This window comes from Dermochelys coriacea, chromosome 2 (genome assembly GCF_009764565.3).
Source record: "Dermochelys coriacea isolate rDerCor1 chromosome 2, rDerCor1.pri.v4, whole genome shotgun sequence".
NCBI classification, from domain to species: Eukaryota; Metazoa; Chordata; order Testudines; family Dermochelyidae; genus Dermochelys; species Dermochelys coriacea.
This window is the reverse complement of record NC_050069.1, coordinates 241,592,286-241,608,296: the sequence shown is the minus strand read 5'-3', so window position 1 is coordinate 241,608,296 and position 16,011 is coordinate 241,592,286. Positions and strand designations below refer to the sequence as shown.

Sequence of the window (16,011 nt, the reverse complement as noted above, 5' to 3'; positions counted from 1 at the left end):
GAGACTTTTTAAAAAAAAAAAAAAAAAAATTGCAGCCAAAATCAATGGGGTTGAAATATGGCATAGGAATAGACTGTACTATGGAAATACCTGATCCAGGATAAAGTCTTGATTAGTATAAACCTTCAAAAATCAAGAATATGCAATGTTTTTTCTAAGCTTGTATAATACATAGCTAAGTAAGAGTTTGAGATTGTCTTAGTTGAGTAAAGAGAACTTTAGTCAACTATAGTGAAGATCTGCAGATAGAACTCCTGCCTTAATGCTTATGCATCTTAGAGTACAGAATCTCTGTCCTTGAATATATTAAAATTTGGTTGAGGCAATCCTTTTAAAATAATTATAAAACACCTAGAAAATCACCATGTGATAGTCTAACCAGTTCATCATTTGCAAAATAAGACACAAAAATAAGGCACAGACAGCTGCAGCGGCACAGGAGCTAGCAAACAGAGCTCTAAACAGGGGAGTTTGAGTGGGAGTTCTGTTGGAGGAGAAGGTAGTTGTACTTGGTTTTGTATTTTTAGTATTTGAGTGTGTGTGTAGGGGTTTTGTGCTGGGAGAGCAGCTGAGCCTGATTAGGGGATGGGCTTTGTGCTGAGAGAGCAGCTGAGCCCTGCTTAGGGGGTGGGGCTTCTGACTGGGGCCCTATAAAGGTAGCCAGCCAGTCAGGCAGTGGCACAGACAGCTGCAGCGGCAAAGGAGCTATCAAACAGAGCTCTAAACAGGGGAGTTTGAGTGGGAGTTTGGCTTGTGGTGCTTGTTTGGGGTTTGCTTTTGCTGGGGGGTGTGTGGTCTTTTTGGTGTGGCTCCTGTTTCCCAGATTAACAGGATTTAGGTGGGAAGGAGATGACAGATACAGAGGCAGCTGTGGGAGTCACTCCTGTAGTGAAAGACACATTGAGGATGACTGGATGTGGAAGCTGTGGTATGTACATGATCCTGGAGGGGGGAACCGGTAAGAGTTTTTTCTGCATGAAATGTCGTCTGATAGAGCTGATGGAGGAAAAGATACGAGGTTTGGAGATGCAGGTGGAAAGTCTGGTTGAGTTTAGGAAGGGGTTTGAGCAGATGATGGAGCAAAGATATGAGGTATCTGAAGGGAAAAGCTCAGACTCACAGATGGAAGCAGGGCTGGGGAATTTTGAGGAGAGACTGGATGAGGAAAGTGGTCAGTGGAAACATGTGACTCAAAGAACCAGGCAGAGAAAAAGACGGGCTAGTGAAGGAGAAATAGAGCTTAGGAATAGGTTTGCAGAGTTGGAAAATGAAGAAGGGGCTCAGCAGGTACTTGTTGAAGGTGGAAGGATAAGGAAGAAGAGAAGAGAGGCTAGTCCTATAGAAAAAGGGGAAGAGTCAAGGGAGACTACACCAAATATGAGCCCCAGGAGGATACAGGATGGGTTGAGGAAGATTGTAAGGGAAAATAGGAATGGAAAGAACTTGCAGCCAGAGGGAACAGGGGAGAGACTGGAGAATAGCACTGTCACCAGGAAAAGGCAGGTCTATGTGATCGGGGACTCTTTATTGAGAAGAATAGACAGGCCTGTAACTAGAGCTGATCCTGAGAATAGAAGGGTGTGCTGTCTTCCGGGTGCTAAGATACGGGATGTAGACCTGAGGTTGAAAAGGATCCTAAAGGGAGCGGGAAAGAATCCCCTAATTATCCTTCATGTGGGAACAAATGATAGAGCCAGATTCTCGCTGGAAAGTATCAAGGGAGACTATGCTAGGCTGGGGAAGACACTTAAGGAAATTGAGACTCAGGTGATCTTTAGCAGGATCCTTCCTGTTCCTAGAGAAGGGCAACAAAGGTCTGACAAGATTATGACTGTCAACAGATGGCTTAGGCAGTGGTGCTATAAGGAGGGCTTTGGGATGTATGGCCACTGGGAGGCATTCACGGACAGAGGTCAATTCTCTCGGGATGGACTTCATCTGAGTAGGGAAGGAAATAGACTTCTAGGATGGAGGCTGGCACAACTGATAGAGAGCTTTAAACTAGGAATTGGAGGGAGATGGATGGGAGATGTCCAGAAAATCTCCATGCCAGATTTTAGCATTGAGAGGGAAGAAGACGAAGTAAGAAAGGATACAGCCATGGGTAGGAGAATGTATATAAGGAGCGAGGGCGGTGTGGATACTAGTCTAATAGGTTATACTGGCTGTAGAATGACTGTGCCTAATAGGGTACAAAATGTGAGCGAGGCCAAACAGCAAAAATTAAGATGTTTGTACACCAATGCGAGGAGTCTAGGTAACAAAATGGAGGAACTAGAGCTACTGGTGCAGGAAGTGAAACCAGATATTATAGGGATAACAGAAACATGGTGGAATAGTAGTCATGACTGGACTACAGGTATTGAAGGGTATGTGCTGTTTAGGAAAGACAGAAACAAAGGTAAAGGGGGTGGAGTAGCATTGTATATCAATGATGAGGTAGAATGTAAAGAAATAAGAAGCGATGGAATGGATAAGACAGAGTCCGTCTGGGCAAAAATTACATTGGGGAAGAAAACTAGTAAAGCCTGTCCTACGATAGTGCTTGGGGTGTGCTATAGACTTCCGGGATCTAATTTGGATATGGATAGAGCCCTTTTTAATGTCTTTAATCAAGTAAATACTAATGGAAACTGCGTGATCATGGGAGACTTTAACTTCCCAGATATAGACTGGAGGATCAGTGCTAGTAATAATAGGGCTCAGATTTTCCTGGATGCGATAGCTGATAGATTCCTTCATCAAGTAGTTGCTGAACCGACTAGAGGGGATGCCATTTTAGATTTAATTTTGGTGAGTAGCGAGGACCTCATAGAAGAAATGGTTGTAGGGGACAATCTTGGCTCAAGTGATCATGAGCTAATTCAGTTCAAACTAAATGGAAGGATTAACAAAAATAAATCTGCAACTAGGGTTTTTGATTTCAAAAGGGCTGACTTTCAAAAATTAAGGAAATTAGTTAGGGAAGTGGATTGGACTGAAGAACTTATGGATCTAAAGGTAGAGGAGGCCTGGGATTACTTTAAATCAAAACTGCAGAAGCTATCGGAAGCCTGTATCCCAAGAAAGGGGAAAAAATTCATAGGAAGGAGTTGTAGACCAAGCTGGATGAGCAAGCATCTTAGAGAGGTGATTATGAAGAAGCAGAAAGCATACAGGGAGTGGAAAATGGGAGGGATCAGCAAGGAAAGCTACCTAATTGAGGTCAGAACATGTAGGGATAAAGTGAGAGAGGCTAAAAGTCGAGTAGAGTTGGACCTTGCAAAGGGAATTAAAACCAATAGTAAAAGGTTCTATAGCCATATAAATAAGAAGAAAACTAAGAAGGAAGAAGTGGGGCCGCTTAACACTGAGGATGGAGCGGAGGTTAAAGATAATCTAGGCATGGCCCAATATCTAAACAAATACTTTGCCTCAGTCTTTAATAAGGCTAAAGAGGATCTTGGGGATAATGGTAGCATGACAAATGGGAAGGAGGATATAGAGGTAGATATTACCATATCAGAGGTAGAAGCGAAACTGAAACAGCTTAATGGGACTAAATCGGGGGGCCCAGATAATCTTCATCCAGGAATATTAAAGGAATTGGCACCTGAAATTGCAAGCCCATTAGCAAGAATTTTTAATGAATCTGTAAACTCAGGAATAGTACCGAATGATTGGAGAATTGCTAATATAGTTCCCATTTTTAAGAAAGGAAAAAAAAAAGTGATCCGGGTAACTACAGGCCAGTTAGTTTGACATCTGTAGTATGCAAGGTCCTGGAAGAAATTTTGAAGGAGAAATTAGTTAAGGACATTGAAGTCAATTGTAAATGGGACAAAATACAACATGGTTTTACAAAAGGTAGATCGTGCCAAACCAACCTAATCTCCTTTTTTGAAAAAGTAACAGATTTTTTAGATAAAGGAAATGCAGTGGATCTAATTTACCTAGATTTCAGTAAGGCATTTGATACCGTGCCACATGGGGAATTATTAGTTAAATTGGAGAAGATGGGGATCAATATGAACATCAAAAAGTGGATAAGGAATTGGTTAAAGGGGAGACTGTAACGGGTCCTACTGAAAGGCGAAGTGTCAGGTTGGAGGGAGGTTACCAGTGGAGTTCCTCAGGGATCGGTTTTGGGACCAATCTTATTTAATCTTTTTATTACTGACCTTGGCACAAAAAGTGGGAGTGTGCTAATAGAGTTTGCAGATGATACAAAGCTGGGAGGTATTGCCAATTCGGAAAAGGATCAGGATATTATACAGGAGGATCTGGATGACCTTGTAAACTGGAGTAATAGTAATAGGATGAAATTTAATAGTGAGAAGTGTAAGGTTATGCATTTAGGGATTAATAACAAGAATTTTAGTTATAAGTTGGGGACGCATCAATTAGAAGTAACGGAAGAGGAGAAGGACCTTGGAGTATTGGTTGATCATAGGATGACTATGAGCTGCCAATGTGATATAGCTGTGAAAAAAGCTAATGCAGTTTTGGGATGCATCAGGAGAGACATTTCCAGTAGGGATAAGGAGGTTTTAGTACCGTTATACAAGGCACTGGTGAGACCTCACCTAGAATACTGTGTGCAGTTCTGGTCTCCCATGTTTAAAAAGGATGAATTCAAACTGGAGCAGGTACAGAGAAGGGCTACTAGGATGATCCGAGGAATGGAAAACTTGCCTTATGAAAGGAGACTTAAGGAGCTTGGCTTGTTTAGCCTAACTAAAAGAAGGTTGAGGGGAGATACGATTGCTCTCTATAAATATATCAGAGGGATAAATACAGGAGAGGGAGAAGAATTATTTAAGCTCAGCACCAATGTGGACACAAGAACAAATGGGTATAAACTGGCCACCAGGAAGTTTAGACTTGAAATCAGACGAAGGTTTTTAACCATCAGAGGAGTGAAGTTTTGGAATAACCTTCCAAGGGAAGCAGTGGGGGCAAAAGATCTATCTGGCTTTAAGATTCTACTCGATAAGTTTATGGAGGAGATGGTATGATGGGATAATGGGATTTTGGTAAGTAATTGATCTTTAAATATTCAGGGTAAATAGGCCAAATCCCCTGAGATGGGATATTAGATGGATGGGATCTGATTTACTATAGAAAATTCTTTCCTGGATATCTGGCTGGTGAATCTTGCCCATGTGCTCAGGGTTTAGCTGATTGTCATATTTGGGGTCGGGAAGGAATTTTCCTCCAGGGCAGATTGGAGAGGCCCTGGAGGCTTTTTTGCCTTCGTCTGTAGCATGGGGCATGGTTGACTGGAGGGAGGCTTCTCTGCTCCTTGAAGTTTTGAACCGTGATTTAAGGACTTCAATAGCTCAGACATGGGTGAGGTTTTTCATAGGAGTGGGTGGGTGACATTCTGTGGCCTACGCTGTGCAGGAGGTCGGACTAGATGATCAGAATGGTCCCTTCTGACCTTAGTATCTATGAATCTATGAATTAAAATCTTGCCTTACTACGGTAGTAGAATCCCTTGAACAGGTCAGTAAAATATTGGGTAAAGAGAAGGTGTCCCAGTTGATATAAATTTGGGCTTTCAAAAGGCTTTTAACCAAACCTTCACAAATTATTAAAGAAAAAAAATTAGTCTTGGGGTAATAGGGAATTTACTGGCAAGGATCAGAAGCTGACTAAGAGATAAAACAGAGAAATAAATGCTAAATTTTCATCATAGCAGAAGTTTAGCAGTGAGTTGCTATAAGGGTCTGCAGTAGCACTTGTTTTGAATGCATTAATGATTTTAAAAGGGGATGAGCCGTTTGGTACTCAAACTTACAGATACAAATTACTTGAGCAAGACTGCAGAAGACTGAGAAACTTCAGAGGATCCTTACCAATCTAGGTAAAATGCATAACATGGTGGCAGATGAAATTAATTGTTAACAAATGCTAAATAATGAGCATTGGAAGAGATAATTTGAACTAATCATACACCTTTCAAGGTTCTAAATTAACTGTAAAAACTTAGGAAATTCATAACTGTGGACAGCAAAGTTAAGACGTAAGCTCAATATGCAGCAATTGTCTAAAAAGCAAATAAAGTTAGGAGGCATAAGGAACAAAGAGATGAATAGTACAGAAGTATTATGTCAATTGTATAAATAGTGTGTTCTAACCTGGACTGCAGTGTTCTTTTTTTTGTGAGGCGATAAGTAAAAAGGCACTGCATTATTTGAGGGAGTTCAGATGATGAGCGATTAAGGGGATGGTTAAACTGTCATGAAGAGTTTTAAAGATTGGTACTACTCCCTTTCATCGTGTTCCTCCTTACTAGTCTCCTCGCAAGTACAGTAATTAATAGTATTGAGAGGTAGATGAGGAATTTCTGTTTGTCATCTCATAACACAAGGACAAGGTGCCATTTAATGAAACTGGCAAATTCAACACTGATAAAAATTTCCTTTTTCACACAAGTCACAATTAAATTATAAACTTGTGGTAGTGAATTAATCATTGAGGCAAGTTACCTAGGAGACTTCAAAAAAGTTTAGATATTTATATGGATAACAAAAATATCAGTTCAATAAATATTACAATAAATTTGAAATGTACATATATTAGTCACAATACTTTTAAAAAACCTAGCTTTAGAAAGGATACAAACGTTTAAGCTTATGGCATAAGCTAACCTCTTAACTACTGGAAGTTAAAAAGAAAGTTTCTCTGGGTGGGCTGGTTATCCAATAACAGCATGTTGTAGTATTTCTTCCTCTGTCCTCAGAAGCCCAGTATTTTTGTTCCTAGTTTTTCAGTTCTCATAGTTTTCCAGCCTAAACAAGACACTAATTTCTAATGTAAACTTTTTAAGAAAGCCTTTCTCCCTGCCTTATATACTAAAAAGAAGCAAAAAGGTACAAGCCCATTTTTTTCCTTTGCAGCTCACCTTTTAAAAGTGTCTGTATGTTGAGTCTGAAACTCTTATGTAATGCATTAGTTTACATTTTAATTTATTAATGTAACTTCTCCTACTCTGTCATGCAATTCTGTTTTATTAGACTTGTGTTCATAGTGGAAACACCTCGTAATGGTCAAAAGTCATTTGGAGTCAAAATCCTAAATTAGATTATTTGTCCATCAAACATTCAATTATCTTCTTGCAAACTTCTCCATAGGAAAGTTTGCTTGGAAAAGAACACTAATGCATAAATTCTTTCTTGTTAGATGTACTTGAGGGATACAATGGTACAATATTTGCTTACGGACAAACATCATCTGGGAAAACACACACTATGGAGGTAAGGTATCTAAAAAGGACTTTCTCACAATATTTTATCATTTTTTCCATCGTGTTATACCCTTCTCCTTTTGAAATAAAAGTCCTCAGTCTTCTCTGTTCATCTGGCATCCCTCCGCCACAATTTCTTGGTGGGCTTGATCATAATATAGTATTTTGGGCATCATTATTACCATGAGTCTGGGAATAACAGTAATTAATTTGTGGAGCCTTATTTGGCCCTCCAGCAGCAGAATAAGAAATACTAGGTATTCCATTAATAGCAGCTTTTTATCTTCAATTTATTATTTAAAAGATTCCTGGGGTCATTTTTTACCTTAACAAATCTTGGTCCTAAATGGGTTGGCAAGACTTCTTAAAAATTTTCTTTCTAGTTACTATTCTAAAATCAACTCCTTCCGTGTTCAGTTTGTCGTCTTTGAATATTAGAAATCTGTTGTGTTCATGGAATTATAACTGATAAAGAATATTTCATTTAGTTGTCTTTTTTTCTCAAAAGGGAACACTTCATGATCCAGATGGGATGGGGATTATTCCAAGAATAGTGCAAGATATCTTCAATTATATTTACTCCATGGATGAAAATTTGGAGTTCCACATTAAGGTAAATTGCTTGGTTTAAGAAGTACTATTAAAACAAAAAGTTGCATCTAATTTTAAAGTAAAGTAATTGATGGTTATATCTTTGGGGTTTTTTGGTATATGTGCAAGGCTCCCAATTTATTTGGAAGATATGAATCCAAAGACAGTTGGGCCCAGAGGTTGGGAATACCTATTTTTCATAAATAGGGAATTCATTGACAATAAGATGCTAATCTTTAACAGTGAGGGCAGTTATCCTTTGGTAACTTGGATAATGGTTGTGGTAAATTCTCCCTCACTTGATTGATTAAGCTTGGATGTTTTTCTAATAGAGATGCTTTGGTTCAACCACAAGTTCTTGGGTTAGGTGCAGGAATCACTGGAAGGAAGAAAGTCTCCTGTGTTAGGCAGGAAGTCAGACTAAATTATTGTAATGGTCCCTTTTGGCCAAAAATCTATGAATTACTGTGTTTTTAATGCTGTATCTTTTTTATTAGGTGTCATATTTTGAAATATACTTGGATAAAATAAGAGACCTTTTAGATGGTAAGTCTGTGCCCTTTATGTAGGATGGGGATAGCAACTTGTTAGACTGCAAAGAAGGGGGAAAGAAACTTTACCGCCAGATTAGGATAGTTATGTGGCACATTAATGATATGTTGTAAATGGCAACTATAAATGTAGTCTTTTGTTGGCTTTCATAACCTTACAATTGTAAAATTAAGTATAGCTATGCCTTTTCTTTGTATAATGTGTTATCTGTATAAAAGCATTTGGGTTTCTCTAATGGCCACTTTGTGTAAATCCTTGTTCAGATGTTAGTATATAAGAATTGCATGGGATACCATGGGAAATGATGTTTGTTTCCCTAGGGATATATATGATCATTCACCGTATTATTCTTTTGAACAAATGAAATATCTTATCTGTAGAGTTTTGTTTTTTTTCTTCCAGTTTCAAAGACCAATCTTTCTGTTCATGAAGACAAAAACAGAGTTCCTTATGTAAAGGTGAGTATAAGTGTTACACTATTGAACTAACCTATCTTTTCTCCATGTATATCACTTATTTATGCTTTGTCAATTTTTAAAGGGCTGCACTGAACGTTTTGTATGTAGTCCGGATGAAGTAATGGATACTATAGATGAAGGAAAATCTAACAGACATGTAGCAGTTACAAGTAAGTGGTTCTCCCCCCCCCCCCCCCCCCCATGGCATTCTTTTCCTTTCATTGGTTTTATAAATGAGAGAAGCCCAAACTGTGAATGTAAGTGAATAGTTCTAGTTTTTTTTTTTTTTTTTTTTTTGAAATATTGACTTTTGTGTAACTCGCCTCAGTGTGTCACTTGCGGCAAGAGTAGGTTGACAAATTAAAACAATCTTGGTCTATTTAGTTTGTCTCCCCTTCATCCAACTTCCTCTTTCTAGGACAGTGTTACTCAACTTGAGGTTGCATGCCCTCTCTTGGAGTAGGGGCAGAGCACAAGCATGGGGTAGTGAAAGGTCATGATCCCAGATCCATGTCCCCCACCCCTTGAATGTACTCCTGTGTCTGGAAGTAAAGCAGTTTGTGTCTCATGAAGCCACCTGCTTTTTGTCTCTACTACTGCAGAGGCCTATAACAAAGCTGATCACGAGATGCTCATGTTTACCTGTCTGCAGATTTAGGCAGCATCCCATAGGTCTAAGCTTCTCTCTTTAGTCCTATGGCACTCCACTAAGTTGTAAAAGTATGTGCCTTGTGTCTTTGGAGCTGTCAGTGGACTCTCACTGTAGGCAACATGTAGCCTTCTTCTGAGTGGGACGTAGGGAGGGGAAGCTACAAAATGAGATGGCAAAATGAGGAAAAACAGAAAATGGTGCAGTGGGGTCAGGGAACAGAGGCACAAAAGGTAAAACTGAGGCAGAAGGAAAGAGAATATAAACAAAAAATATGACAGCATTTGGCCAAGGGAATGGACAAGCTTTTCATCCACAGAGGACTTCATCAGAAAAATGTTGGGACCTGCTATTTTTGGTGGAAATTTCCTATTCCTGCTGCCTTTTCTTACTTTATCAGTAAAAGGTTGAGGAAGGCAATCAAATATTGAGGCCAATCCTGCTCTGACCCTCCTTTTGATCAGGAGTGTGTTTTGGAGGAGTGATAAGCCAAACAGTTACTTTTTTTTCCTTGGTGGCAGCAAGGAACAGAAACCAGGACTGGTCAGCATTTAAAGGCTGAGGAACAGGGAAGTAGCAATGGATGGGAACAAGAGACTATTCCTTCTTTACACTTTCTCAGCTTCTCTTGTAGCTACCCGCACATCTTTAAAGGGGTGAGGGGGATTTAGGGTTGTTTCTGTCTGACACAGAGCTAGAGAGAAGACTAAATAGGGGGCTCATCTTCTCCCTTTTCACCTCCAAAGTAAATCAGCTTAGACTTCTGTTACTGGACTCGAAGAACTGTTTGAATTCAATATGAAATGTCTTGTGTTTCACACATCTTACCTATGCTATGAAGCATAAAGAAAAATCATTATCTTTAGAAGCTATTTCATTTTTGTTATAAAATTAAAGGAAACTCTACACGTTGGGTCAGTATGTAACAGCTTTGAAAAAAAAATTGACAAATGTTCTAGTGTTTCTAATAAACTCCAAAAATACTTAAGCCCAGAGTAAAAGGCCAGACTAGTAAACTGTCAATATACTTTACATTTTATTAATAGAAATGTGTAGAGAAAAAGCTGACTTAATCTATTGAATAAAATGGGATTGACCATTCATTTGCCTGCTTTAGTTTAAATACACTGTATTCATCACAAACTACTGTAAGGCTGTCTATCTCTAGATATATTTGTTCACTGTGGGAGGTTCATATTAGTACACTAAATGTTCAGCTAAGGTCAAATTAGAGTAATTGTTATCCAGGGTAGATTTGTTGTATAAACAAGTGTTTTTTGAAAATTCTTAAATATTTGCATTATAGATATGAATGAACACAGCTCTCGAAGTCATAGTATCTTCCTTATTAATGTAAAACAAGAAAACACTCAAACGGAACAGAAACTGAGTGGAAAACTTTACCTTGTGGACTTGGCAGGCAGTGAAAAGGTAACTTTTTCTTTATATATTTGAAAACTAAAGGAACATACAGAATCTTTAACGTAGAGCTCAAGTATCACTTTCTAAGAACACACAAATCATAATTCTGACTCCTCAGTCATCTTCATGACTCTTTTCAACTCCAGCACTCATATGTGAAACCCAAACTCCAGTATAGGCTAGGTTGATAGGCTCCCTATTGATAGATAAACTTGAATTTGGTAAAAGGTTGAGTGATGGGTTTTTTTGTACATGAAAAAAGTAGATTTAAGTTCATTGTCCCTGTTTAAGTGTGATATGGCAAATGGGAGGCGTGGGTTGTGATTGGTTACATGTTGGAATTGAAAGGGAGTTTGTCGTGAAGGTCGTGTCAGTGTGGATATTTGTGTAGGTTGTGGTTGCTTGTGTTAACGCTATCCTAACTGGTGATCACGCTGACTGGAAATGCACTTGAGAAACCTTAATTCTGAGACAAGGCTGTTATGTGAAAATTTCTTCCTTATTTCCACTGAATGAAGTGGAGTGTGCACTCTGCCAGTACTGTGAGCTCCCTATTTATGGGGTTCTGCTTGTCCCCTGTAGTCCACCAGGAGGCCCACATTTGGCCTGAGTGTACTATGGTGTTTAAATTGAGTTTGGATAGTAGCATGAGTGATAGGCGCAAAGCATTTGACCAAAAAGAATAAGATCATGAAAAAGGGGGATTGTCTAGGTTAAGTTTGTAGTGACCCTTGAAATACCAGTGTTATCTATCTTAGGATTTGGGTTGAGGTAATAAAAATAAAGAAAAACATGGCTAATCGGGTACCCACCAGGTGCAGGAAATAATTAGTTATATTAGTTTGTTTTAAAAATAAATGCTTACTCCTGTAACTAGGGAAAAATATGGCACAGTGAGATGAGGAAACCTTGAAGAGAGCAGGTTTCAGCCCTGAACTGCTTCATCTGACTTTTTAGTTAAGGTCCAATAACCCACAGTGACATCACTTGTTTGTTTATAGTGTATAAAAAACCTAAGGTTTTAAAGGTTTCTTTGTCAGAGCTTTTCCTTGCCCCTCGGGAGTCATGCTATGATGGAAAGTTATTTCCAGGCTTGATCCTGTTGTGATTATCTGGCCAGTGGAGTGCAACAAAAATTACAAAAGGTTTAGAAAACTTGATCTACAAGGAAACATTTAAAAAAGTGGCCATGTTGTTGAATCCCCTTCATTGTTTTGTTGGTTCCTAAAAATGGTCAATGAGCACAGTTTTCCAACAAATTGTGCATCCACCATATAGCATATGTATTTGTGTTTTAGTAGTTTACACTTAACGCTTATTTACATTAATAAAATAAAACGCAACTTCAAAATTCTTTCAGTGTAGATTGGGAGAATGTGAGGGAAGGGAGATGCAGATCATAGAACTGTAGAGCAAGGTTGGGCATTTAGACTAGGAAACTAGGCTGGGCAGCAGATCTGGGGACAGGTGTTAGCAGGAACCGGTGATGCTTCCTGTTCTTCAGTTTCTCCCATCTTTATCCATGACCCTTGGGTGCCTTCTGAGACAAGTCAGGTTGTAGTAATTTTCCACTGCAATCTCCTCTGCTCTTATAGACTTTCAATGTCAGGAACTTGTATCTGAGGTTTTTTTTTTTTTTTTTTGTGGCAGAGGCTGTTTTTGAATCTGGTCTATATCGACTTCCCCTATTTTTTTAAGATGGTAACTTTCCTGCCTGACTTGATTGACTTTCGGGTTAATTGGTGTCCATAACTTTGAATTTCTTAGTTTTTGCACATGAATAAGGTTAAGATTTTGTCACTGAGGTCATGGAAGTCACAAAATTGGTGACTTCCAGGCAGGGCTTTGGAGCTGTGCTCTGGCTCCGCTCCGGCTCCAGGCAAAAACCTGCTGCTCCGCGAGCTCTGCTCCAAAGCCCTGCTTCCAGGGACCTCTGTGACATTTTCACTTCAGCCCTGGAGTAGCAGGGTTGGAACTGTCAGCCAGCGGGGCAACCTGGTGGCATGGGCAGACCCCCGCATCTCCAGGCTGCTGCATGGGGGGAACAGGGGGATCCCACAGTCTCAGTCACTGAGGGTAGGGGGAATCCTGGAGGCCCAGAAGCAGTTGGTGCTGGACCCTCCTCTTTCCCCATTTTGTCATAATTATTTTTAATAAAAGTCAGGGACTTCTAGTTATTGCCTGTGAATTTTTGGTTATTGCCTGTGACTTGTCCATAACTTTTACTAAAAACCATGACACAGTCTTAGCTTTATGCATGAATTGTTTGCATTCAATCCTTTTTTTTTTTTTTTTTTGACGGGTGAGTACAGTTGGTCAGACTTTTCACCAAAATTGGGTTTTCAACTCAATTTTTTCACAGAAAGTGTCTGCTTTCCTTGGGAAATTTTTGATTTTCATTGGAAAAACTGATTAGTCTCGAGCTGAAAACTTGTTTTGATGGAAAATCAGAATTTTTCTTCAGATGATGTGGAGTGAGGGAAGGGAATACATTTTCCAACTCCTTTTCATTTTCCCAACTGGCTCTACCAGTTAGTGGTGCTACAGTGACACTTGGTTTTAAAAAAGAGCAAGCTGTTCAGGCTTTTTTATAAGCACTGAACCTGAAAAATGCTTTCTAGAATGTTTACTTTTATTTACTCAATCTTTCTTAGGTTAGTAAAACTGGAGCAGAAGGTGCTCTGCTGGATGAAGCTAAGAACATCAACAAGTCTCTCTCAGCTCTTGGAAATGTCATTTCTGCTTTGGCTGAAAGCAGTGTAAGTGTATTTTTTTAAGTCCAGAAAAAGAGAGAATACAGAGGTAATAGTGCCCAGGAGCTATGGACTGAAATTTTCAAGGCAGTGCATGGTATTTAACCACACATCTCCCCATACACTGCCTTAAAAATCTCAACCATTGTATTACTGCATTGCAAGTGCAACAGTGTCTGTTAGTGTCTCTTGCTGTGTAAAGTAGAATTTTAAATAAGCTTATATAATGTCAAAGATTATATTAAATATCTTAATGGAAGTTTCCTCTACCCTAAAAGTACAAAAGCTTGGACATAACTCTTTTATTTGAAAGGTTTGTGCTTCTACCACTGTGTTGGGCATTGTTTAAGAAATTTCTTAAAGAAAAGTTTCTGAAGAGAAATTATCTTCTTGCTAATTTATTGGTCTTAGCTGAATTGAGCGCAGATCCTTATCCAACAAACTAGATAGATGTCTGTCAACTCTAACTTAATCCTTCAAACATATGCTAATCTATACATTTATTTATTCCAGACTTATGTTCCGTATCGTGACAGTAAAATGACCAGAATCCTTCAGGATTCATTGGGTGGTAATTGCAGAACTACTATCGTAATTTGCTGCTCTCCATCATCATACAATGAGTCTGAAACTAAATCTACGCTCTTGTTTGGTCAAAGGTGAGTAAACAATTTAAAAATGCTGGTCGCGAGAGATATTTGTCTCATTGAAGGCTTGTAAGTCATGAAGTGCAAGCAACTTTTTATTACGCTCCCATGCATCTTATCTGGTAAGATTGGTGTAAGTAAACGCATTCGATGAAACGATAATTGCAAAAGATGTCTGCTCTTATCAGGCAAGTAGGTTGAGCTCTTAAATTCTACTGCTAACTGCATGTTCAATATACACATTAATACTTCATTCTTTCTGTTTAAAAAACAAAAAGATCAGTGCAGAAAGGCACTAATGCAGAATAATTTTTAATTTAAATTTACAGATGGTTACGGTTCCTATATCAAATATAATATAAACACTTTAACTCATGTATACACACTGCTAAGCATTTTAGTGCCTGATTATGTAGTGTGCCTAAAATATCATTAAGCAGGGTTTGAAAAATCCACTCATCATTGCAAGTAGTCTTTTTTGTGAGTGTTGTGGACCAATATCATCCTCTTCAGCAGAGTTTACTTTCATTGAAAATAAAGTTTCTCATCCTTATGGAAGAAAAGATTGATCTAATGCTGTCTTCCTAAGACTGCAGAGGTTCCGGTCTTACTATGCTGCAGAGTAAATACTGATCAGAATGTATGATGGTGGTGTCTTTGGTGTGTGTTTTTTTTTTTTTTTTTTTTTTTTTTTTTTTTTGGCTGTTATTATTCATTACCTTATGTGGTTCAATGAAATGGGATCTTGCTCTTTTGCTGCTTAGCAAAGCACTGAGCAGTAGCAAAGGCTGTCACTGAAGCTATTTGTGGTGGAGGAAAACTCAGAAATGAGAACAGTGAATGGTAGAGTAGCAGAGACCAGGCTTTTGAATGGGGGGAGCACAGAATACTGCATCTCCTTTCTGGCAGCTGAGGAAAGAGGCGTTCAAATTTCAACTATGCTGTTCAGCTAGTCCCTGAACGAAATCCAGCAACAATACCCTGGTAGGAATCCCAGCAGGTGGGGGTGTATGGATATAGGCATCTTATGTGGGTGTTTCCCCTACGCAGTGAGCACTCCATTTCTGTGTAGGGTAAATACTTAGATGGGATAAGTCTTTGACTATTGGATGTCCAGTAAAACCCGGTGGATGTGGATGAGGGTTTGAGCATGTGGAACATGAGTTGGGACCTGGGGGTGGGGAGAAGAGATCAATGGGTGGGATAACAAACTTCAGGGCAGAGAGTAAGGTGGGATGTACACGCAATAAGGGGGGAATAGACAAAGATATACGGAGGCAGAAGGAGAGAGAAGGAAACAGACACTTGCTTCATAGTCCTGATTTCTGCCTCTTCAGATTCACTTTGCTGTTGTGGTTACTGGTAAACGTTCTCTTTCAAGTCCCTGGGGAAGGGCATGTAACTGCCAACAAAACATTGAAATAGATTATGTGCAAAGTAAACAATTGAAAAATAGATAACTGCTAACATTATATAGACAATCTGAATGGTTACAGTGCATTAGTTACACCATTTTCAAATGGAAATGAAGGGTCAGATTCTTGAACCCAGTGACTGTGAACTATTTGAGCCATCTCTGTGCCACTCGTTCCCTGCCTGCACACACAATTCTCTACCTCTGGGCAAGATCTTAAATTGTTGGTGCTGATTGAGCTCTCTAGCCCGTTTCCTGTAACGTGCATTACACTTTAACACTTAATTACTAATA

At 39.1% G+C, this 16,011-nt stretch overlaps 1 protein-coding gene across 4 annotated transcripts in view; it reads left to right on the top strand.

The window, feature by feature from the left end:
• KIF5B (kinesin family member 5B) overlaps positions 1 to 16,011 on the top strand; it is a 77,830-nt gene that overhangs the window by 12,854 nt on the left and 48,965 nt on the right. For all 4 annotated transcript variants that reach the window (XM_038389544.2, XM_038389542.2, XM_038389545.2 and 1 more), the window contains exons 3-10: positions 7,168 to 7,241; positions 7,740 to 7,844; positions 8,320 to 8,368; positions 8,777 to 8,832; positions 8,915 to 9,002; positions 10,788 to 10,912; positions 13,558 to 13,662; positions 14,170 to 14,315. In XM_038389544.2, the coding sequence (XP_038245472.1) occupies positions 7,168 to 7,241; positions 7,740 to 7,844; positions 8,320 to 8,368; positions 8,777 to 8,832; positions 8,915 to 9,002; positions 10,788 to 10,912; positions 13,558 to 13,662; positions 14,170 to 14,315 (748 nt within the window). The remainder of the gene's footprint in view (positions 1 to 7,167; positions 7,242 to 7,739; positions 7,845 to 8,319; positions 8,369 to 8,776; positions 8,833 to 8,914; positions 9,003 to 10,787; positions 10,913 to 13,557; positions 13,663 to 14,169; positions 14,316 to 16,011) is intronic.